The sequence below is a fragment of the Hypomesus transpacificus genome, unplaced genomic scaffold (genome assembly GCF_021917145.1).
Source record: "Hypomesus transpacificus isolate Combined female unplaced genomic scaffold, fHypTra1 scaffold_51, whole genome shotgun sequence".
Lineage (NCBI taxonomy): Eukaryota > Metazoa > Chordata > Actinopteri > Osmeriformes > Osmeridae > Hypomesus > Hypomesus transpacificus.
The window spans coordinates 719,361-742,990 of NW_025814024.1; the positions used below are offsets into that span (position 1 = coordinate 719,361).

The window sequence follows — 23,630 nt, forward strand, 5'->3', positions numbered from 1 at the left end:
GTGGTCTCGAAAAACCTGTATTTAAACATAACATACTATGCTGGGGTTAGCTTAGTAGGGGAGAGCGGGGGCAAAAGTAACATGGGACGAAAGTAACAAAGCGATTTTCTCAGAGCCCTGACTTCATTTGCTTTCCAATTTATGACAGCACCTTCAGCATGCAACCATTGATGGAACTGCCAAATTTAACGTGATTTTGTCATCGTTTGCCGCTGTTAGGTGCGGAAAGCACTTTTCGAGTGCGCAAAGTAAATTACTGAGGCGGTCCTTTTTTTTGTGTTGTGTTTCCCGTTTCATGTGTCACAGATCAATCTACAGGTTATTTAGTGCTCTAACACATTCTGAAAGTTGCCTTGTCAATAGTTTTTCAGTATAAAAGTAAATCTGGTTTAAATGTCATGAGTTCCTGTCGGGACGAAAGTAACACTTGTTGCTTTTGTCCTGCCGCTAATGCAATAGTATGTGGTGAATTTCTGTTTGTGGAAAGCATTTATTAAAACATGTTGATGTCATATTATATCAACAGAATATGCCAAGAGTGAGGGTCATAAAGACAGACAGAGGTCTGATTCAGTAAAAAATGATAATAAATATTTGATGCAAATGAAATGTAAAATTCATAGTTTTTTTGCTAAACTAATGGACAAAATATGTTTGCATTTACATATTAACAAGGTCATAGTCAGGTATATGTAATAAAAACCAGAGATACACTCAAAATCTAGCTTGTATCGTTGTGTTACTTTTGACCCACCCCCGTGTTACTTTCGTCCCAACTGATGGGGTCGAAAGTAACAATGTGCAACTTGTGTTCAAAATGAAATTATACTGAAGTTGTTCGACATTTGTCCAAAATACCATCTGGTATTGATAGACCACACTTATAAGTTATAGACCCAAGCAAAAATATATATATGTCTAAAACATTCTCTTTTAAAATTAAGTGTTTTCTCAAAGATTGTACTTTCGCCCCCGCTCTCCCCTACTCAGCTCTTGCAGAGGCCAATTCAGGACACAAAGTCTTTGCTAGCAGCTCCTGGAATAACACCAGTCTGGGCCAGAGAGGCACTTGAACAAAGAACTTGCTAAATCATTTTCCTGTGAAAGATATGCCCAGAACATTTCCTTATTTGGCCCCCCCCCTTCTGTGTCCTCTGGAACGTTATCTCTAATGAAATGTTCTCGGAGTTGTGTACAGGACAGGATGCTAGGTCACGCTGACACAAACGGTCCGCTTGTAGAAACTGACCGTTGGGACCTAGCAACGAGAAAAACAAACACTCAACACACTTCCATCGGGTTATCGTTGCCCAAGACTGTCAACAGGCTGTATACAATTATCTGTATGACGTGTACACTCTGTATAAATATTGGCTGTTATCATATTCAAGGCGGACTTCTCTTGCAAGAGATTTTCTTGCGCATGTTATTTCCCGACCTATGCAATAAATGCATAGATGTAATAAACGAGCCTTTGTGAATCTGAAACTCTGAGTGAGCCTGTTCTTGACGTTTGAGGCCAATTGAAGCCCGCAACACAAGCAACAGTAAAAATCTAATAAAAATAGGAGTAACTAAAATAGAATATTTCACAGCGAATAAAAGTTTAAATCAGTTACCACTAACCAACAAGAGCAACAATTCTCTAAGCAAGAGTCATTGTGATCCTTGAGGGAACTAGCATTGGGTTCAGCAAACCATTCCTAAAGGCCGATTTATACTTCTGCGTTTTTAGGCACACGCACACGGGGAACGCCCTCTCCGTCAAGAAACACCCTCAACGTGTCCTCTCTGAGCCCCTCGGAAAGCTCTGCGTGCACCTCCTGATTTTCCTGACTATCCGTCTGTCCGTCCGTCATTTTACGGATACCCCTTGGCTGTGATTGGTCCGTATTAAGAACCGCTTGCGTCAGGGGTGGGGGCGGGGTTGCCGTGACCAACAAGAGAACAGAATGTAAATCAGCATCTGAATTAAAATGTAACGAGAAATGGGCAGTGTAGTTGCTGAAAATGTGCTTATTTTATTGATGAAACGGTTTGTTTGTAAAGTTGCTCCGACTTTTTTGATAACCTAGCTAGTATCGCAGTGAAGCGCCATCTACTGTTCTGGCAGTGAATTGCTTTCAGCACGCAGAGCCGTCGGAGTAGTATAAATTCAACCAATCCGTCCAAATCCGTCCGACTCCGTGCGTGCGTCTGTCCGTTAACGGAGACGCAGAAGTATAAATCGGCCTTAAGTACCGTTGTACTCACAGTATGTGTGTTTGTGTAACACTCTTCACTTGACTTAGCCCCAGAGTTCAAGAGGCGAAACAGGACGTCTTTTGAGGGATGGAGGTATGCACATTACTTTGTATTAGTTGCGCGAAAGGACAAAAACGTAAATGTACATTGTGTCCAGACCAAAAACACCTCTCCACCGCCGTGAACACAACCTCTAATCTGTCAAAGCATTCTCAACGGCAACATGCTAACTCAACACTAGTAGGTAAAGATCCCCGTACCCTGAGTGACACTGATGCCGATAAAAGGTTGCCGTTGCCATTGTTGCCGACACCAGCCAAGCAGACGACTTGACTATCAACAGCGGGTTACCAAAGCAGAGATAAACAGGCTTGTAGCAGCATACATAGTAAAGGAAATGTTACAATTTAAAGTTGTAAGCATTATTTTATTTTGAGACATTTTGCTTACTGCCAGTACTGTTGCCTTGTTATGCTTAACATCTTATAGGTTGATGTTCACAACTCTTTTGTCAGATTTGTGGTATTAAAAAGCATAACATCATATTAATATAACATCAGAGCCAGGAAACGGGCAGGGAAAATCATTGCAGATCCCTCACACCCTGGACATAATCTGTTCCAGCTCCTCCCCTCTGGCAGGCGCTACAGATTGCATATTTAAGTACATTGAGAGCAATTAAACCCAGAAAAAATTCCTTGTATGCGGAAATGTACTTGGCCAATAAAGATGATTCTGATTCTGATAAAAGAGAGATATTGTGTATGTCCTCATTATAATAAGAATTTGAGTTGATTTGGGCATATATATTTCTTAACTTTCTTAACTAAAGTTACCGTTTTGGAAAAATAACTTACGCTGTGGGGGCCGTCGGAAATATTTAGAACTCACGCATCTAAAGGTTAAATCTTAAAAGAAAAAGAAACAACATTCTGAACATTTCTGATCCAGTCAGTAGCCTAACAGAGACTGTATGGCACTGACAGTCATAGTGACTGTATGTGTATCACCGAGGGGCATTATATCTTTCGTGATGAACACTGTGACTGTTTGAGTAATTTTATGAATGTGTTACATTTACATTTAGTCATTTGGCAGCTGCTCTTATCCAGAGCGACTTACAGTGTGTACAGGGACACAAGGCAAGTAGGGTTGTATCCTTGCCGAAGGATACAACATCATTTGGCACGGCCGGGAATCGAACTGGCAACCTTCAGATTACCAGCCCGATTCCCTAACCGCTCAGCCACCTGACTCCCTACACACCTCATCTGACTCACCTGACTATCATCTTGAGTTATTTGTCTTATTTGACACCCTGGTGCTCAGCATTTTAGCTATGCATCGTACATAGCTTTGTGGTGTTTTTTTAGGGCCGAATTAGGTTGGTGGTGTTGCCCCGTGAGGAAGCAATGTTAGCCAGGCAGGTTTTGCACAATAATTGACACTGCGCAGCATCTTTTTTAAAGGCAAAATTGGCAAAGTGTCTGTGGTGTCAGGTTCTGTCGAGCCTGAGGCCATTGTACAGGTCAAGGTAAATCAGGTGAAAGAGGATCCTTCGTCTGCAACTGCATTACTCTCGCGTGTCACGTGACCAAAGTAAAATCGCAGCCTTTGCGATTACAAAATCTTGTTTTGTCATATCGCGATATTATCGCATATCAATCAGAATCAGAAAGGGATTTATTCGCCATGAAAGTTTGCACAGACAAGGAATTTGCTTTGGCAGGAAGGTGCATACAATAAACATATAGGAATCTTAAATTTAGATATATGGTCTAACTATACTAAGGATACATAAACTACCAATACTAAGTGGAATACAATTAAAATAAAATATACAATAAAATAAAATAGAAGTTGCCATAAAATAAAATAGAAGTTGCCAATTTACAGTATACAATACAATATAAAATACAAATATTACATGAATTGTGAAGTAGTGCAAATGCAATTGTTTTAAGACATGAAGTCATTAAAGTCAGTAAGAACTCTTGGCCTTGTTGAGGAGGCCAACAGCGGAAGGAAAGAAACTGTTTGTGTGGTGTGAGGTTTTGGTCCTGATGGACCGCAGCCTTCTGCCGGAGGGGAGTGACTGAAACAGGGAGTGTCCAGGGTGGGAGGAGTCGGCCACAATCTTCTTCGCTCACCTCAGGGTCCTTGAGGTGTGCAGGTCCTCGATGGAAGGCAGATTGCAACCAATCACCTTCTCCGCTTAGCTGGTACGCTGCAGCTTGCTCTTGTCCTTGGCAGTGGCAGCAGCGTACCAGAAGGTGATGGAGGAGGTTAGGATGGACTCAATGATGGCTGTGTAGAAGTGCACCATCATTGACTTTGGCAGGTTGAATTTCTTCAGCTGCCGAAGGAGGTACATCCTCTGTTGTGCTTTCTTGGAGAGGGAGCTGATGTTCAGTTCCCACTTGACGTCCTGGGAGAGGATAGTGCCCAGGAAGCGGAAGGACTCTACAGTGTTGACTGGGGAGTCAGACAAGGTGATGGGGGTGAGTGGAGCTGTGTTCTTCCTGAAGTCCACAACCATCTCCACTGTCTTAAGAGCATTGAGCTCTAGGTTGTTCTGGCTGCACCAGGTCACCAGGTTGTCCACTTCCCACCTATAATCAGACTCGTCTCCACCAGAGATGAGCCCAATGAGGGTGGTGTCGTCCGCAAACTTCAGGAGTTTGACGGACGGATGACTGGAGGTGCAGCTGTTGGTGTACAGGGAGAAGAGCATAGGGGGAAAGACGTAGCCCTGGGGAGATCCGGTGCTGATGGACCTGGTATCAGAGACTTGTGTTCCCAGCTTAACGCACTGCTTCCTGTCAGACAGAAAGTCTGTGATCCACCTGCAGGTGGAATCAGGCACGTTCAGCTGGGAGAGCTTGTCCTGAAGCAGGGCGGGGATGATGGTACTGAAGGCAGAGTTGAAGTCCACAAACAGGATCCTGGCGTAGGATGCTGGGGAGTCAAGGTGCTGTAGGGTGAAGTGGAGGGCCATATTAACTGCATCGTCCACAGACCTGTTGGCTCTGTAGGCAAACTGCAGGGGTCCAGTAGAGGGTATGTGATGGATTTAAGGTGTGCCAGCACCAGGCGCTCAAAAAACTTCATTACCACAGAGGTCAGGGCGACGGGTCTGTAGTCATAATGTCCAGCTGGCCTGGGCTTTTTGGGCACAGGGATGATGGTGGAGGACTTGAGACAGGCTGGCACATGGCATGTCTCCAGGGCGGTGTTGAAGATGTAGGTAAACACCGGAGACAGCTGGTCAGCGCAGTTCTTGAGAGTAGCTGGAGAGACAGAGTCCGGCCCAGCTGCTTTGCGGGGGTTCTGACTCTTGAACAGTTTGTTCACTTCTCTCTCCTGAATGGAGAGGGTCGTCACTGTAGGGTGGGGGAGTGGGGAGGCCTCACGGGTGGAAAGGGGTTGTTCAGGACTGTCCAATTGTCTTTTAAATCTACAGTAGAACTCATTCAGGTCGTTGGCCAGGCGGGAGTCGTTAGTGGAGTGGCGGGCTCTGGGCTTGAAGTTGGTGATCTGCCTAAGCCCTCTCCAGACAGAAGCAGAGTTGTTAGCAGAGAATTGATGTTCTAGTCTCTCCAAGTACAGTCGTTTAGCCTCTCTCACCGCCTTTCTAAACCTGTTCTTCGACTCCTTGAATCTGTCCTTGTCCCCACTCCTAAACGCGGCCTCTTTGTCTAGCCTCAGCCTTCTGAGTTTAGCTGTAAACCAGGGTTTGTCGTTGTTGTAGCTCACCCTGGTGCGTGTTGGTATACAGCAGTCCTCACAGAAGCTGATGTATGATGTCACAGCCTCCGTGAGCTCATCCAGACTATTTGTTGCAGTTATGAACTCGTCCCAGTCAGTACAGTCCAAGCACGCCCGCATTTCCTCCATAGCCTCACTGGTCCATTGTTTTGATGTCCTCACAGCAGGCTTACAGCGCTTAAGCTTCTACCTGTATGCAGGAATCAGGTGGACCATGGCGTGGTCTGAGTGAACCAGTGCTGCTCGGGGAACCGCATGGTATGCTTTACTGATAGTAGAGTAGCAGTGATCCAAAGTGTTCTCTTCTCTGGTAGGGCATTTGATGAATTGTTTGTATGTGGGGAGTTCTTGAGTGAGATTGCCTTTGTTAAAGTCGCCTAGCACAATAACCAAGGAATCGGGATTTTCATGCTCCACACTCAACTTCTGGTTGGCGAGCACATGTTGAGCCTTGTTGGCGCTAGCCTGTGGGGGCATGTAGACGCCGACCAGTATGAATGAAGCAAACTCACGTGGCGAGTAAAAAGGTTTACAGTTAATTAAAAAAAAATCCAGATCAGGAGTAGCCTGACGTTGTCATCCTCATAATTCTAGTCAGAATATGAGTCTGAAAACTCTCCGTTGGGCTGTGACTACGGGGCGTGTTTCAACCGAACTTGTAAGACAATTTCTTCTTCGCTCAATTGGATAGACCTACAACCAATCAGAGCAACGTAATATGTTGTTTGTCGAAAACGAATTCAACCCAAGCGCTCTTTCGTGACGTTGTTGATTACGTTACTGTTGATCATCTGTCCATCATTGTATAAAGCCCGCCCTGGCAATTTCATTGGTCCGTCCCGATTCTGGTTTTCTGTAGTTGTCCCCAATACGAGACCCTCCAGACCCAACTTCCCGAACAATTTTTTTTGTGGGCGGGTAGAAGTTGGGCTGGCAGCCAGGCTAGATCAGGAGAACAGTGCTGCAGAATTACTGTCACATCCAGTAGTGGAGCCAGAGGGGTGGCACTGGACACCCCTGACATCTGACTGGCCACCCTGGGTGCCATCCCAAAATGTAATTTGCTACTGGAAATATGATGCTGATTGACATTTAATTTAAACTCTTGTTGAAAGAAGCATTTATTTAGCTGCGTTGCGATGCATTATTCAAATCGAAGAGAGACATTTGTTGTGAGATACAGAAGAATAAGAACAGACAGCAGAATAAAGAATATTTCCACAGCTCCACAAGCTCTTTTCGCGATGAAAAAGGCCTAATATTTGAAGTAAGTTTTAAGGTTTGCATTGGGTTCAGGTTTCCTGAATTTTTTTACGAATGTTGATTAGCCTACAGTAGCTGTGTAAGTTAATGTTGGAACTTCGACTCCAATAACAAACAAACTGAGACTGTCAGTAGGCTTGTACTCCGATTTTACATTTTTTTAGAATCCGGTTTTAGAACAAAAAAGTGGCTTTGTCTCAAGATCTCTACAGGCCGTGCAGCCTTATTACTTGAAAGAGGAATTAATTAGGCTATTTCAGTTACACTACCAGGGCTTGGAAATTCAGTGACTTGCTAAAGTAGGCAAATGGCTAGTAGAACATAACATTTCATAAAAATTTCAGTTAATCAAACAGCTGCAAGACCCAGTGAAATGTTATAGGCTAGCTAGCTCTAGCAAAATAACGCTAGCATCGCTAACAACATTACTAATTGAACTTTGGTAGTGTAACCAAGCTCTTTGTAAGTTCGGTTTAGATCTAATTGTATATGATCCTGTGGACAAAAGACACGGATGCTGTCTCTTTTAATAACTTTTTTACCACTGCTCTTCTTGACATCGCTATTCGAACAGCCCTAGCTGATTTCACAAATGCGTGTAGCATCAAGCCTACGGCAACTCCCGAGGGACAAAACACCCTTGTCCGTTGTCACATAGAAAGGTCTGCTACAGTAGGCTATCCTCAGGATTTGCAAGTTAGCTAAACTTATACTAGCCTATATCTTAAATAATTTTGTAGACATAACAATGGATTCTGCCACTAAATGAGTGACTTGGCTTTATTTCTGGACATACTATCCACAACCAGGGCTGGACTGGGACAAAAAATCGTTCCTGGCATTTTTGGCCCAGGCGGTCCACAGATTTAATTTGGTCTTCTTTAGGCCAATTCCAAAACTTTTCTTTGCTATTAGTTAACATAATATATATGAACATAAATATTATACTGTAAATTTGTAATGTGGTTGGGCACCAAGTTATTTATATTTTTATTTAAATACCTGTCAAGTCAAATTGCAGTGTTTTTTGGGGTTTGTAAATCCACTTTGTTTTGTAAATAAACTATGTACTGTGTTATTTCTGTAACACAGAAATGCTATTATAAGTCCCTGGTGCTTGAGCTTTTTTTCCAAAAAATATTTAGTATGTTCCAGCACTTATAGACCCAGATTATACTGTAATTAAAACAGTTACCCAAGACTCTGGACTGTGGACCCCCTGAAGTGGCCTTGGCCACCCCTTGGCCACCCAATGTATAAAACTCTAGTTCCGCCAATGGTCACATCTTCACACCAGCCATTGTTAATAAAAAAACTAATACCACCGCCTTTCGTTTTGCCAGAAAGCAGGGAGTCACGATCCGCTCTCAGCATGAGAGATGGCGCTCTCCCTTCGTCGGCGCCATCTCGCCATCTATCAAATGCAATTAATCGTTCAGCCCTACAACCGTTTATCCTTTGAAATAGCCTCGGCTCCAGCACTGTTCCAGAGGGCTCTGGACCAAGTCCTTCTGGGCCTTCTTAACACTCACTGTTACCTTGACGACATACTGGTAACGCGTCCGGATGACCCATCACACCTGAAAACCCTGAATGCTGTCCTTAGCAGACTACTATTAGTAAAAGCAGAGTTATGATGGCTACCCATATCTCTACCTGCGTTCTTGTGTCACTCAGTGTAACCACTAGTGTATCATTATATTACATAACAAACAAAACATTGTGGGTTATACTGCAGTTGGTCTATAGTAGCCCAATACTATCAACATTTTAGAGTTGGCTGACAAGATTGCGCGGTTGTCCCCAGTCAGAAGTATAAACACACAGGGACATCATAAACATTCAATGGTCTAATTTGCCAATTTATCCAGTTATACTGGCAAAACATGTTTATGTTCTTTATTAATTGTCAAGACATGGTCCAAGTATTGCAAAAATTAGACCCATGTGTGATATGTTTGGAAATTCTAGAATATGGGCTTACTTGATGTTAGCCTACATGTTGATGTTTAACCAAATGCTTTTTTTACACAGGCAGTGTAGCCCAAATAGACAGTGGATAATATACTGGTTGAGAATTTGTGTATTTTGCTTTTATGTAGGGTATTACTGTAAAATTGGGAAACTACAGTTACAAGTGTGGATGGCGGGTTACGCAAGGGCAGTAGCACAATTTTGAATAGCCTACGTTTTGTTCCCTTTCCATCTACGGACTTAATAGAATAAGGCGAATCTCGGGTATTGCATTGTGCACATGATTTCTTAATTTTCTTTTGCCGGTAAACCTTGAATGTATCTTTCAGGCAGTTTGAAAGGTACGATATCCCATCCAAACTTCTAATGTTTGATCGCCTAGTGCAGTGGTCTTCAACCCTGGTCTTCAGGGACCCCCTGTCCTGCACGTTTGAGATGTTTCCCTGCTCCAACACACCTGATTCAAATGAATGGGTCATTTACAGGCTTCTGCATAACTAGATAACAACCCATTCATTTGAATCAGGTGTGTTGGAGCAGGGAAACATCTCAAACGTGCAGGACAGGGGGTCCCTGAGGACCAGGGTTGAAGAACACTGGCCTAGTGAATCAATGGATTTGGTTTCAGCGGTTCCCTTCAACACTTTCTATCTCACTCAAATGAAGTTATCCAACATTCCAAGCATTCCATTCTGATAGGCCTACTTACAGCTCCAGACCACATTTCATTAGGGTTCCTCCGGTAGGAGGGAATGGCGCTAATGGCCCACGTACGCCCATAGGTGGCGCTATAAGCCACGGCCAAAGTCTACGTGATTTCCCCTGTGCCCCATTACTCCAAAATGCCTGAAAATTGGTATACATGCCTTATTTCTCATGGGGAACAAAAAAGCGTCAAGGACCCAAAAGGTCCGCCATAATAGATTTAGCTGTACTTTCCAAATGTGGTACACATGTGGCCTTCTCCTCATGAACCATAGATCCAATCAACTTGAAATTTGTTCCAGATGTGTAAAATACATGTTTTTATAAAGGGTCAAATTGAATAAGAAATGCAATACAAAATGGCTGAAAGGGGTGTATTTATGTAAATGTACACATTGCCTCAATATCTTTGTGTCAATACATCTAATATAATTTTGACTCATGTTTTTTCAAACCTAAAAGGTTTCAAGACGACATCACTCTGAAGTACCATAAACAATTTCACCTTGGCATGTCAATATATGATTGAATTCAAGTGAACACAGCGCGGGCGCTCTAAATTATCACAGACTCATCCTGCCTCTTGACACTAGGGCAGGGGTCGGCAACCCAAAATGTTGAAAGAGCCATATTGGACCAAAAAAACTAAAAACAATTCTGTCTGGAACCGCAAAAAATTTAAAGCCTTATATAAGCCTTATAATGAAGGCAACACATGCTTTAAGTGTCTATATTAGCATACTATTAAAATGATAAGTAGGCTACAAATACATAATGAGCTCTCATTAAAAAAGCTAGCTAGCTTCCGTTACCTAGCAACCTAGCATAACACTCGTAGCAATGTTACTTCCTGGTAGTGTTACTTGTTAGCATCATTGTAAAATTTGAAGCCATATGATAAAGTTTCCATAGTCGATAAGATAGATTAGTACGTTATTAACCCCCGAACGCAAATTATTGTGTCCAGGCAGACAGATAGCTAGAAAGCTCACGCAGTCCAAAAAATCTTTAATCGATAAGTTGGATATTGTAGCCACAGTACAGCAGTAGCTAGCTAGCTAGCGATCTCAGTCACTATGAGTTTAATACACCGTTACAATATTACCATTATTCGCTAATAATATCAACAGCAATGACATCGGGAACGTCTCGTTTTTCAGTTCACAACATCATAATCATGAAACGTGTTATAATCATAATAATCATAAAACGTGTTCGTTAAATGACATGGAAAATCCTGTTGGCTTCAATGGCTTGTTAAGGTTTACTATCGCCAGCCAAGATCGATGTTATACACCCGGAAGTAAGATATTTGTTGTTGTGACATCCGACGGAAATGTCCTATAGCGTTTGTCATATAGTTTTTGTCTATCGGAAAATAGTAGGTTGGAATGTTCAGAATCACACGTGTGACTTTACAATGTGGGGCCCGCTTTCGAACAATCACATATCTGTAACGCTACTCCTTAAGAGGTTAAAACAAAAAATATGTTAACACCATTTTCATTTAACACTTTTTCCATTTTCATATTTTTTTTAAAGCTCCAGGGAGCCACTAGGGCGGCGCTAAAGAGCCGCATGCGGCTCTAGAGCTGCAGGTTGCCGACCTCTGCACTAGGGTGACCACCTGTCCCGCTTTGCATTGTGTCGCACAGCATTTTTACCCCTTGTCCAGCACGTCGCATACTGAAAATGCTGTGTGATACAGCGCAAAGAGGGACAGGTGGTCAACCTACTTGACACACGCGAGAGCTTGGCGAGACGCACACACATCATTTGTGGAAATGGTGTGCTGACCAAGCCCCCACCCTTGGTCTTTAGCTCCTGTTTCATTTAGCTTCCAATCGCAGCTCGCCGTTACGAATATAAATGATTTTTCGGCGGCCATTGTTGTTTTCAACTGGAATCGCCTGATAGCCGTCTTGGAGGCAGCCATGTTCGGTAAGTCATGTCACCTATTTTTACACATTTTAAGTTAGAATCGATGATTGTGCTCGTGAAAGTACACTACTCTTGAATGATGGTGAAGGTTTGAGCACTTTTAGACCTTTTAGATCGTGAGCTTGAAGTGACGGAAAACTTAACTCGAAAAGTATACATTTTTCTCTTTGTGTTTATAATTTGTGTTTATAATCTTTTTGCATCTCGACAAATTCTTAACCAAGAAGGCGGACGTGGTTATCCCTTAGCAGAAAAAGCGATTCCCCACAGACCTTCGGCTCAGAGTTTTGATTTGGGTCGTGAAAATCTTTGTAATAAGCCTATGCGCCAGGGAGACCGCATAGGCTTAGGCATAGGCAACCATGTTTTGGTCGCGTCATGTTCATAAGTTCATTGTTTTACAGTTCTATCAACACCAAAAAAGTCGAGCTGGGGGGTGTTCCATCAACGTCGGGTAAGGGAAAGCGAGACTTATTTTGCCAAGTCTCACTTACTTTAACGAGAGTTCCGTTCGATTAAGGTGGATAATTCTAGTTCTAGCTACGTAACCAAGGTTCGGAACTAGCCTGATCCGTGTCAGGCTTAAAGTCAAGCTAAACTAAAATGTGTTGCAAATCATTTCAAACAGTTTCACAATCATTTCATTTCAAAATTCATCTGTTTTCAAAAGCCATTGATTAATTGACATAAAATAAGGCCTTAGAAACTAAGCAGAGTGTCAAGACAAGTTACAATCAATTATGGCGTATCCGTTCTTAGACAAGCCGGTGGTGGATGAAGGTGCTCAGATTATACAAAGAGCGTTTATCCCACCATCCCCAAGGGTCTTCAGAGACAGAAGTAATGCTTCCCTGACCAGTATATGTGGAAGAAGTATAGGTTTAGCAGGCCCAGCATAGTCTATCTAGATAGATTTAATTGTCATTCTTAAAAAAAACACAAAAAAAACATAAATAAATAACATATATATATCAAAATAACACTTTAGCAACTCTTAAGGATGGCAATGAACACATAAGTGCAGCCTACCATCCTTTGTAGAAAGTAATAGAAAGGAGAGTAGACTGTAATAGTAGAAAGGAGGGCAGTAGACTGCAGTGTATGTACGTAGGCATAGAATATGTACGTAGTCTGCTGGAATCACACACAAGGAAGCAAAGCCACTGTAGCCAAACCTTGACACTGTTCAGTCTTTCTGCATATGTCTATGCATGTGGGATGTTTTTGAACTATGCCAGGAAATATGAAGGGTATACCTTGCGCCAAAGCAGTACCTGAATCATCATTTTAGGTAATCTTGAAACACAAAGAATCAAGTAGACTATTTATTCAATTGTATAAAGTATTTTCATTGTTTAAAGTAGCCTATATGTTGACAAGCCTCTATATTATCTCTCCTCTGGCTTCCCCAATCTTATAGGTGCAATATACTGTCTCCATGGGTGTATCCAGGCCCATTGGAAGACTCAGGGGGTGACTGCCTGGTGCCCCTACTGTCTGCCATTCACATTGTGAAATATGCTTGAGTGCACAGGATGCCCCATGCAATAAATGACAGTGTGCCCTCTATAAATGTAAAAACATGTCTTAATGAGTTCCTTTATAGTATAGAAATGTGATGCATTACCCTATAAGGTGCCCTTACAATGGTCTAAATTGGACTGTTCCCATGCCCTTACTTCCAATAGAAAAGGGTGCTGTTATGAAGTGCCCTTTATGCTGCCCCTACATGACAGTGTCCCAAATGTTGCCCTTTCCAAAAAAGACAATTAGATGCTGTGCTCAACAGTCTCCCCTAATGTTCCCAGTTTTTGTTCAAGATGACGAGACAAAAACATTATTAGCCCACATCAAGTGCAATTAACCATGGCCTTCTTCAGTGTTTTGAATTTTATCCTTCAATTTTCAATTGCTGCCACGTTCTTTTTTGGGCTATTATTCTCAATCTCCTGTTGAGAATATCGGCCATAGGCTAGCCTACTGCCAGAACGGTTTCAGACAGCTCATCAAATTACGCTAATTATCAGTAGGCCTAAATACATATGTATATATATATATGTTAAGTAGATTTGGTAGGTCTACAATTTACGCATGTTAATGGTCGTAATGGTTTGACAAGTTGTCTTCCATGCCATGTTAATTGCGGCAACATTGCCCTTTTTTTGGGACAACTCCTAAAAAAATCAAAAAATCCTTTTACGCTGCTGAAACAACACCCCTCTGCTGCTTTACGCTTTACTTTTTGCGACATAACTCCTCTTTTCGACCATCCCCTGATCTGAGCTGCACAGTCTAAGCTTATTGAGGTCTAGCTTGAATTAGCGTTGCCTGTTAGTGGAACGGAACGTTAGTGGAAAGGCTTGAGGCTTAAGTCTAAGTTGACGTTTACCCAAGTGAGACTTATTCGCGTTAGCGACGTTGATGGAACATGTGGGTATTGTGCTTTTAGCTAGATGCTCCGATTATTTTTGTGATTTTTGGACTTTTTGTGGACAATTGGAGTGAGACTGCATCCAGGGGTACATTGTTTTGACGTTAGCCTCAAAGTCAGACTCGGCTCACACAATAGCATCGTATTTCACTCAATTTTACTCCAAAAACGTCAGGGAGGACTGCTTTTTGTAGACAAAAGCCTGCTAAAGATAGCGAGCATATCAGTTTTTTCAAGGTGAGCCTGTTTCATTCGTCATATACCCTGAGAAAACAACCTACGTTAGCCAGGCTAGTTTTGCCAACTTCACTAGGTCAAGCTATTTAGAGGTCTCTGACAGTCAGCATCATTGTTCACAGGCAAAGGTCAAGCTTGTCTTTGGTCAGATGTGTATACATTGACCAGTTTAGAGCTAAATACCCTTGCCAGAGCCGGGAATCGAACCTGTGTTTTGAGTGATTTTACATGGGTCTCCATCAGGTCAACACATTTGGATTCAAGTTTGAACTAGTGCTATTGCATTTCACAGTCAAAACTGTAGTTTATATCAAGTGTAGATGGAAAAAGCTTCATTTTTTACTACTGAAATGAACCCTTTCTTCACTTTGACAGGTTTGGAGGGTCATGCAGAGGCCTGCTCAACAGAGTGCAACAGAGCATGCTGAGAGCAACAACAGAGGATGCTGAGTGTAACAGAGGATGCAACAGAGGATGCTGAGAGCAACACAGACACCTTGCTGGACTACCCCTCTCTAGCTGGACAGCGTCTCTTCAGCCCTGACCCCAAAACAGCTTCATCCAACTGGCCTGCCCTGCCTGCCCTGCCTCCACACCCTGCCTGCTATTCCTCCAGAGCTAACCCTTGCAACATCTGCTAATAGAAAGGCAAATTACAGTCTTGAAGGGCAGAGGAATCAAATGGCAGAATGTGCAATTAAACCAAAACATGAGGAAAATAGCCTCAAATTAGCTTTCCACGGTGTGATTTTGAAAAGCAAAACATACTGGGTGATGAAACACACATATTTAGGAAAAGTCAAGAAAGCAAGGTCCTGGAATTTGATCAAGTGCAAAGATAAAACATTTTATATCTTCACTGGGGTCTAATGAGCTCTGCTCTGCACTTCAACTGTTAATTTAATGAAGTATTTAGCTAATGTAGTTTGTGGACAATTTTTTTTATGTGTGCTTCAAGAGGTGTGGCTTTGGAGACACCTCCAAAGCGAGGGATGGCTCTATGCTTTCAATACTAGCTTGCTAACTGCTAACCTCTCTGAATTACACATAATGGCCGCGTTTCCCAGATTCATTAAGAAGCTGTTAAGCGATAAGAGCTTCTTAGGAGCATTATAAGAGCGTTCCTAAAAAGCTCTTAGCGTTAAGAGCTTCTTAACGAATCTGGGAAATGCAACCTATAGCTTTAATAAAAACACCCATAACATTCAAAAGTACTAGTTGGCCCACTGTAATTGTTTCTTATTATGAAGTGCATGTGAAATTACAAAGAATGTTTTGAAGAAAAATGTTTGTAATAGGGGTCGACCACGCCAATTATCGGCGCCGTTAATAAGCATTTTTATGGTTATCGGTCATTTTCAGAACCGATTTGCCAATAAAATATCTGTTTTTTGGGGGGCATTTGTTTGTTGTGGTTAAAATTTACTTTGACAAATTTAGTAAAGTTTTAGTTTAAATGTTGTTTTACAAAATGTTTACAGAATGCTGCTGGATGCTTCATGCGCTTTTTAATTTTATTGTTATTATTATTATTAATATTAATGTTGTTATTATTAACAGTTCTCAGAATTAAAGATATGGTTAAAATAATTTAAAGAGAGTCTTTGTCACACGCCTTTTGTTCTTCATTTTTACACTAGACATATATATTGGTTCAACATAACAGTTATCAGTCTATTTGATCTGTAACAATCGGTATCGGTATCGGTCCTGAGAAACGCATATCGATCGACCCCCAGTTTTGAAATATGTAAATTTGAAACACGTAAAGCTTCATTTAAGAATCATTTTATTACATCATAACTAAAGCGCTTTGGATGCCGCCATGGTGTAAAAACGCGCTATATAAATGCAGTCCATTTACTATTTAATCAATACCATGCTCTGCTGTCTTCTAAAAACACATAATCAATGAATTATAAAAAAATATTGACCATTTATAGAAAGTATTATTTTAACTGACACTTAAAAATACACAGTTCACAAAACACAAATAATTCACAAGTACACAATTAACTGCTCTTGGGTCAACTGTAAAATAAACTACTACTACAATAAACCGTAGTGTAATGCATTATAGTCAATGTGACTTTTACTTAAGCATTACTTAAGTATTAGTGAGTGAATCGATGAGTCGGTGAGTCACTGAGCTGACCTGTTTGGAGTCAAGGGTCATCAGGTTGAGACTGTTAGTGGAGATGTTGAGGTTGATGCTCATGCCAGCAAACTGCAGGTTGCTCTTTCCTAGGATATTGGACAGCACTTTGGATGGCGGCTGGGGAGCGTGGGCAGAGACAAGGTTAGAGTTATAAGTGGAGCAGAGATGTAGGGCAGGGATAGTGGCAAGGATCAGTGGTGTAGGATATGGGCAGGGTCAGAGGTGCACAGTAGGGTATGGGCAGAGGTAAGGGTTTAGGGTATGGGTAAGGTCAGAGGTAGGGGAGTAGGGCAAGGGTAGGGTCAGAGCTGTAGGATACAGGGCAGAGATAAGGGTATAGGGTATGGGAAGAGGTAGGGGTGTAGGGTATGGGTAGGGTAAGGGATGTAGGGTATAGGCGGGGCCAGAGGTGTACGCTGTGGGCAGGGACAGAGAGAAAAGAGTGCATAGAAATTACGCAAGTAACACTGGAACTGTGAGTATACTGAAAATGAGTTAAACTATTTAAAGAATCAACTAAAATCTATGGCATCCATAAAAAATGTTAATCCCACTCATTGGTTATTACAATTAGACATGTAACCTAACCATTTTATTTTGTTCTCTCCCTGAGGGTGTTAATAGAGTTCAAAATCTCCACAAACCATGGTCCAACACAAAATCATCAAACAGAGGCTTCTCTCAATCCTGACTTCCACATCCCTATCCAGATCTCTCTTTTGTTTTGTCTCTCTCTTTCTCTCTCTGTCTGATTAGCTATATTCTGCACTACATGAGTTACTGAGCGTGCAGTGTGCATCGTGGGCTGAAGCTACGCCTACGCTCACACAGTCCTACACCTCTCTCCCTCCCTCACTTCCTCTCCATTTTTCTCTCTTGCTGACACACTCTTTCTCTTATCCTTTATTTATTTATGATTATTATTAATTGTTTTACTTCTCGCACACATCCTCTTCCTTTCTATATAATGAGTGATTGAAAAAAATGAGTGATTCTTTCTGTCTCATTTTGACTATCTCATCCTCTACTTCTCTCTCTCACTTGCATTCCCCCCCCCGTCCATCCGTCCGTATAAGGTACCCCCCCCCCCCACCCATAAACCCTTTTTTATCAGAGATGTGTCATGGGTACCTTTCTCTTGCGCAGCGCTCCTTTGGTTCCAGGAACCGCCTCACACACCAGACTGATGGCCTCCCTGGGGGGGTGGGGTAGGGGAGGGGCTCAGCACAGCCACCACAGCCATTGCACATACTATACCTACAGACCTCCTTGGGCAGATAAAATAAGAGCTAGGGATATTACAGAATGGGTGTACTCTGCCCGTGACTTTCTGCCTCAGATGAGCATCAGTCCTTGTGCATAGCAACAGCCTGAAGAAGGACGGTGGGAGTAGTAGGCCGAGAGTCATGTGGATGGCGACAGAGAAAAACGTCCAAGTGCAGCTATATAGCAACAGCAACACAGTCAGAGAGTATGGCGTGTTATCAATAAAGGGGAAATATCCAGGGTGAGTCTATGTTCAGGTCTGAATATAACATGAATATATAATCCATATTTTTGGAGTGGGAAGGGGTATCCCCCCACAGCACAGTTAAACTATTCTTTTTTCAACACTGTCTTCCTTAGGTGAAGTTAACATAAACTGTTACTGTCTAATAATAGAATTAGAGGTGAGACCCAACTCTCTCTATGGTCAATGAACTCTAGTGCTATGTGGTCCAGGGCTAATGTTAACGCCGCTGACTCCAGGAAGCCAAGTAGAAAAGTGAATGTGACACACACATACTCACAGACGCACTCGGCTCACAGGCTCTTCCACATCAGCCTGTTACCCAATAAATAACCACTGTAGAACCGGACAGCTTCATATAATTAATTTTCTAAACATATAGAAAAGGCAAGCTTACCTTGTTATTTGTGATCTTGTGTTGAAATCCAAGGATCTCATTGATCGAAGAACTTCAATGCAACCCAAATACTAAAAGAAGAAAATTGATAACAGTTAGATCATAAATGTCCACTGGTGAAGCAATTGCCTAGTGTTTACAGGGCATGTCATCAATCCGGAGGTTGGCCATTTCTGAGATATTTTACGTAAACAATGCAACGGAATATAAGGAGTGGAAGTAAAAAGAATTTGAGGTTATGAAAATGCATGTGAATTGAAAATTGTGGTGATGAAAATGAATACAAAAATGACTTGAGTGAAAATGATCAAGATATTTTATTTTATATTGCCCTGTACTTGGTTCCTCACTAACAACACTAAATTGCCATTTGTCGTTGAAGACAAGTGGCTCAAGGATGGAAGTAAAAAACATGAATTGATCAAAACTAATACACAGTGTCTGTGATGCACTTGATGACGACAGTTCTTCTTAGTGGTTTTGGTACCTACATTTTTCAGATCACAATTGAAATTCTCAAAAGTACTTCAACATTCACATCACCTAGTCACGGATGCAGATAATAAAAGCAATTTCTCATTCTTTTAAACAAACTGCCAATGCTCTGGTCAAGGGCGTAACCATGGTTTAGACATTGGGGGGGTCCAAATGAATACCCTTCCCCATATATTTTTTTGTTAAGTGCATTGCCTACAATTCTATATACATTTACATTACATTTAGTCATTTACCAGACACTCTTTTCCAGAGCGACTTACAGTAAGTACAGGGACATTCCCCCCAAGGCAAGTAAGGTGAAGTGTCTTGCCCAAGGACACAACGTCATTATTGCACAGCCAGGAATCGAACCGGCAACCTTCTGATTAATAGCCCAATTTACTAACCGCTCAGCCATCTCACTCCTATATGAAAATGTGCGCATTTAGAACATAGTTTCGAGGACTACATTGACCATTTGAATTCACATCTAAAGGAATAGTGTAATTTCTCAGAGACAGTGACTGCCTGCATTGTGACCATGTCATTTTATCAGAAAAACACAGACTCATGCTTTTATGAGGCTACTCGTTTTATTTGCTTACACATTTAGCTCGGTATCAAGTTACTGTCTGAAAAAAAACGCGTATGCTTGGTTGCTGGTCCAGTTTTCTGCGCTTTTTAGGTCACCTCAAATCCTCCATTACTCTGCCTCCTCTCCAACAAGTTAACTAACGTTACTTTCTTTGCGCTCAACTGACTGATGAAAAAGTGTTAGGAAATCATGACAACGCAAAACGACGCAAGGTGGATTCAAACTAAATCACACAAGTGTACAATTAGGAGGGGGGATTGAAATAAATTGAAAATAAATAAGAGACCGATCCATTTAAAGGGTTCATAAAAGGATAACATATATTTTACATATTTTCTGCTGTATATTGGGGGGTTACGCCCTTGGCTCTGGCACATTCATGCAAATGATTATGTAGCCTACTGTCATACAGCCTAATTGTCTGCTGCATGACAGTTGATTATGTCATGTTGATCCAAATGTATTATATTTGCACTCACAATAATGTAGACATTTAGTTAATTACATAAGTCATTACATGTATAATGGTTGAGCCTGTTGTCATACTTGTAGGCATAATTCACCATACACCGCTACATGTACAGTTCTGCCTAAGACGTGTTTGCTATGTTTACATTAACATTTGTATTTTTTTCCTTTGTAAAAACTATGACTTTTAAGTATTTTCTGTATCGCGTTCACATATTGTAAGACCCCAATAACAAACTGAGGAGGCTAAATTTATAAAAACATTGTTCCTGTCGTATGCCCATTTGCGGCTCGCTATATCCATGCTTCAGGAAACCGAAGGAGGAGGTTAAAGTGGTAGAAATAGTGTTCTTGTCCTATACTTGTTGCGGCTGTTTTTCAACACCGACAACTGACTAAGGGAGTCATCAAGTTACAGACCCCGAGCAGTGCCTGTGATGCAGCCAGTGATTAAGATGTCGCTTAATTGATTCGGTGGCATACAGAGATTCCGGCAATTATAGATTGGTCTATCTATGGACTGGACTTTGGCTGCAGAAAGGATTGACTGTAGTAATGGGTCGTTCACGAATGATACGTTGTTTTTGAACAAATCTTTAAAGTGAACTGAATCCTCCCCCAAAAAGATTTGTTTGTTGGAGTCTCTGCCTAAATATGCTTTTGGCGGATTGAAGGAATTAAAAGAAAGTAGGAAGCAGTTCTACTTTTTGTGTGTACGCACACACAAATTCAGATTTATAAAACCGTGCGTATGCACACCTGTACGCAACGTTCTCTTTATAGATCACAGATTACCCACAAGTGTGCATACGTGAATCAGCATTGTACCCCGCCCTGAACACGCCCATTTGTAACCATAAATAGTCAATGCAAAGCACCTCATGAATGCTAATCTAGTATCTCATCATGACCCATATGCGATTGTTCTTTACGGTGAATCACAGCGCATGACAACTTCTCAGACACTGTTAGCCTGTTGGTGGAGCCCGAAAACTCAGAGAATTTGGTGGCCGGTAGATCACCAATTAAAAAACTGTGCGAGTGGCGTCTACTGTGCCAGTGATACCGTGAATCGAGATACAATTTGAAAACAAAAGCGTCTTGTTATGAGCAGTAATCTATTAAAGTCTGGACTGATAACGAGGACGTAGAGTGTAGCGATTGCACGGGAGCTAAACAACTGTATTTCCAGTTTTTGACATATGAGAATATTTGCACAGTATTAAAGACATATATTTAGTTATAGGCCTACACTGTGTTCTGCAGTTATCTAAAGGTAGGATATGTGATGTTATCCTGTATTCCATGCAGTCGGGGAATCTCCCCCTCCTGCACGCCCGTAGTGGACAATCTGATGGTGAGGATACGCTGAATTTTTTGTTTAATTTTGAGTTGGATTGTACAAGGTGTTTATGGAACAAGAATCCCTCAGTACAAGCGCAAATAACACTGCTGGATGTAATCTTCATGATAATCATGAAATTGAATGAATAAAACTTATACAAAAAAACAAAATATATAAATATTACGAGTAATGTTCTTCCCACATTCAATTTCTGCAGTCTGACTACAGTACGGTCATCTGCGTCGCCAATTCCAACTGTTTCCAAAATGTGCGTAGGCCTACGGGAGGGTCAGAGTTTGCGTGGAGGACCGCACATTCTCCCGTCAAGTTTGTTTTTTATAAATCACAACCTTAGCGTGGAAAGTGGCGTACGCACATTTTCAGCCCCGTTTTGTGCGTACGCAAGCTTTATAAATGAGACCCCAGATGTTGTTCACAAAGGTGAATGCCTGATTCTCGCTCGCAAATAAGAATGACAGAATCACTGGTTCGTGAACAAGAGAATCTTCCTAATGTCGTTTGCGAATCAGTGAACAAATCTTTTTGGTAAACAGAATAAAAAAGATTTGAGTCTCCTATAGGAATGAAAACGCCCATCGCTTATTCGTTGAACAAATCCACTGCAAAAACTATAACTTCTGTGTAAAGGAAGGAATATCTGTGTACAGTCCAAAATTGTCACCCCTGAATTTTAAGCACAAAATATCTTGAAATAAATGCAAATGAACCAATTTTGTACAACTATAATATTTTTATAAGATGTCCAAGGTTACTGAACAAAAGTAAAGTAAAAACAAACAAAAAACACTTCCAATAGTGAAATCATGCAAACATAAAATGTACCCTGGAAACAATTATTGCCACCCCTCACTGATATTTGGTTCTCCAGGACCTTAATGTGCTTCTTCTTGAAGCAGATCCTTTGTTGCCTTGGCCATGTGCTTTGGGTCATTGTCATGCTGGAATACCGATCCACGACCCATTTTCAATGCCCTGGCTGACGGAAAGTTCTCACCAAGATTTTACGGTACATGGCCTGTCCATCGTCCCTTATATGCAGTAAAGTTGTCCTGTCCCCCACCACAGAAAAACACCCCCAAAGCATAATGTTTCCACCGTGTTTGATGGTGGGGATGGTGTTCTTGGGGTCATAGGAAGCATTCCTCCTCCTGCAAACACGGCGAGTTGAGTTGATGCCAAAGAGCTCGATTTGGTTCTCATCTGCCCACAACACTTTCCCCTGTTCTCCTCTGAATCATTCAGATGTTCATTAGCAAACTTCAGGGCCTGTACATGTGCTTTCTTGAGCAGGGAGACCTTGTGGGCACTGCAGGGTTTCAGTCGTTCACAGCGTAGTGTTTTACCAATTGTTTTCTTGGTTACCATGGTCCCAGCTGCCTTGAGATCATTGACAAGATCCTCCAATTCCTCACTGTTCTCATGATTATTGCAACTCCAGAAGGTGACTTGCATGGCGCCCCAGACCAAGGGAGATTGACATTTATTTTGTGTTTCTTCCATTTCCGAATTATCACACCAACTGTGGTCACCTTCTCACCAAGCTGCTTGGCGATGGTCTTGTTGCCCATTCCAGCCTTGTATAGGTCTACAATCTTGTCCCTGACATCCTTGGACAGCTCTTTGGTCTTGTCAGTGGTGGAGAGTTTGGAATCTGATTGATTGATCGCTTCTGTGGACAGGTGTCTTTTATACAGGTAACGAGGTGAGATCAGGCGCATATTCTTATGCTGGGGACACACCACAGGATAATTGGGCCGATATCGCCCCTTCCGACAATCCTAGGTAATGTCCAAATTGTCTTTATGGTTCCGCATATTATCTTATCAGATGTTCCCTTGGTGTGAGGTGTGTTAAGAGTGACCAAATCTGCTCGGAAGGACGTCGGAGGCGCCCCGATTGCGAATCGTAAATGTTCAACATGTTGAATATTTACGATCAGAAATCCTAATGTGTGGGGGGAACCCCGATAACAAACCCTCGCACGATCTGGAGATTATCACGTGAAACTAAACAATATCCAATCAGAAAGCAAGCTGAGAGAAGACGGAAGCATAACAAACACAGTCACGGCGCAGCACAAAGTTAAATGGAATCGA

General features: G+C 41.8%; 1 protein-coding gene across 5 annotated transcripts in view; it reads right to left on the reverse strand.

The window, feature by feature from the left end:
* Positions 1-23,630, reverse strand: part of shc3 (SHC (Src homology 2 domain containing) transforming protein 3) — an 83,904-nt gene that overhangs the window by 21,670 nt on the left and 38,604 nt on the right. For 4 of the 5 annotated variants that reach the window (XM_047017278.1, XM_047017276.1, XM_047017274.1 and 1 more), the window contains 3 exons: positions 18,629-18,699; positions 17,853-17,916; positions 16,719-16,838 (listed from right to left, as the gene is read on the reverse strand). In XM_047017278.1, coding sequence (XP_046873234.1) covers positions 16,719-16,838; positions 17,853-17,916; positions 18,629-18,699 — 255 coding nt within the window. The remainder of the gene's footprint in view (positions 1-16,718; positions 16,839-17,852; positions 17,917-18,628; positions 18,700-23,630) is intronic. The other variant, XM_047017277.1, reaches the window with a different exon arrangement.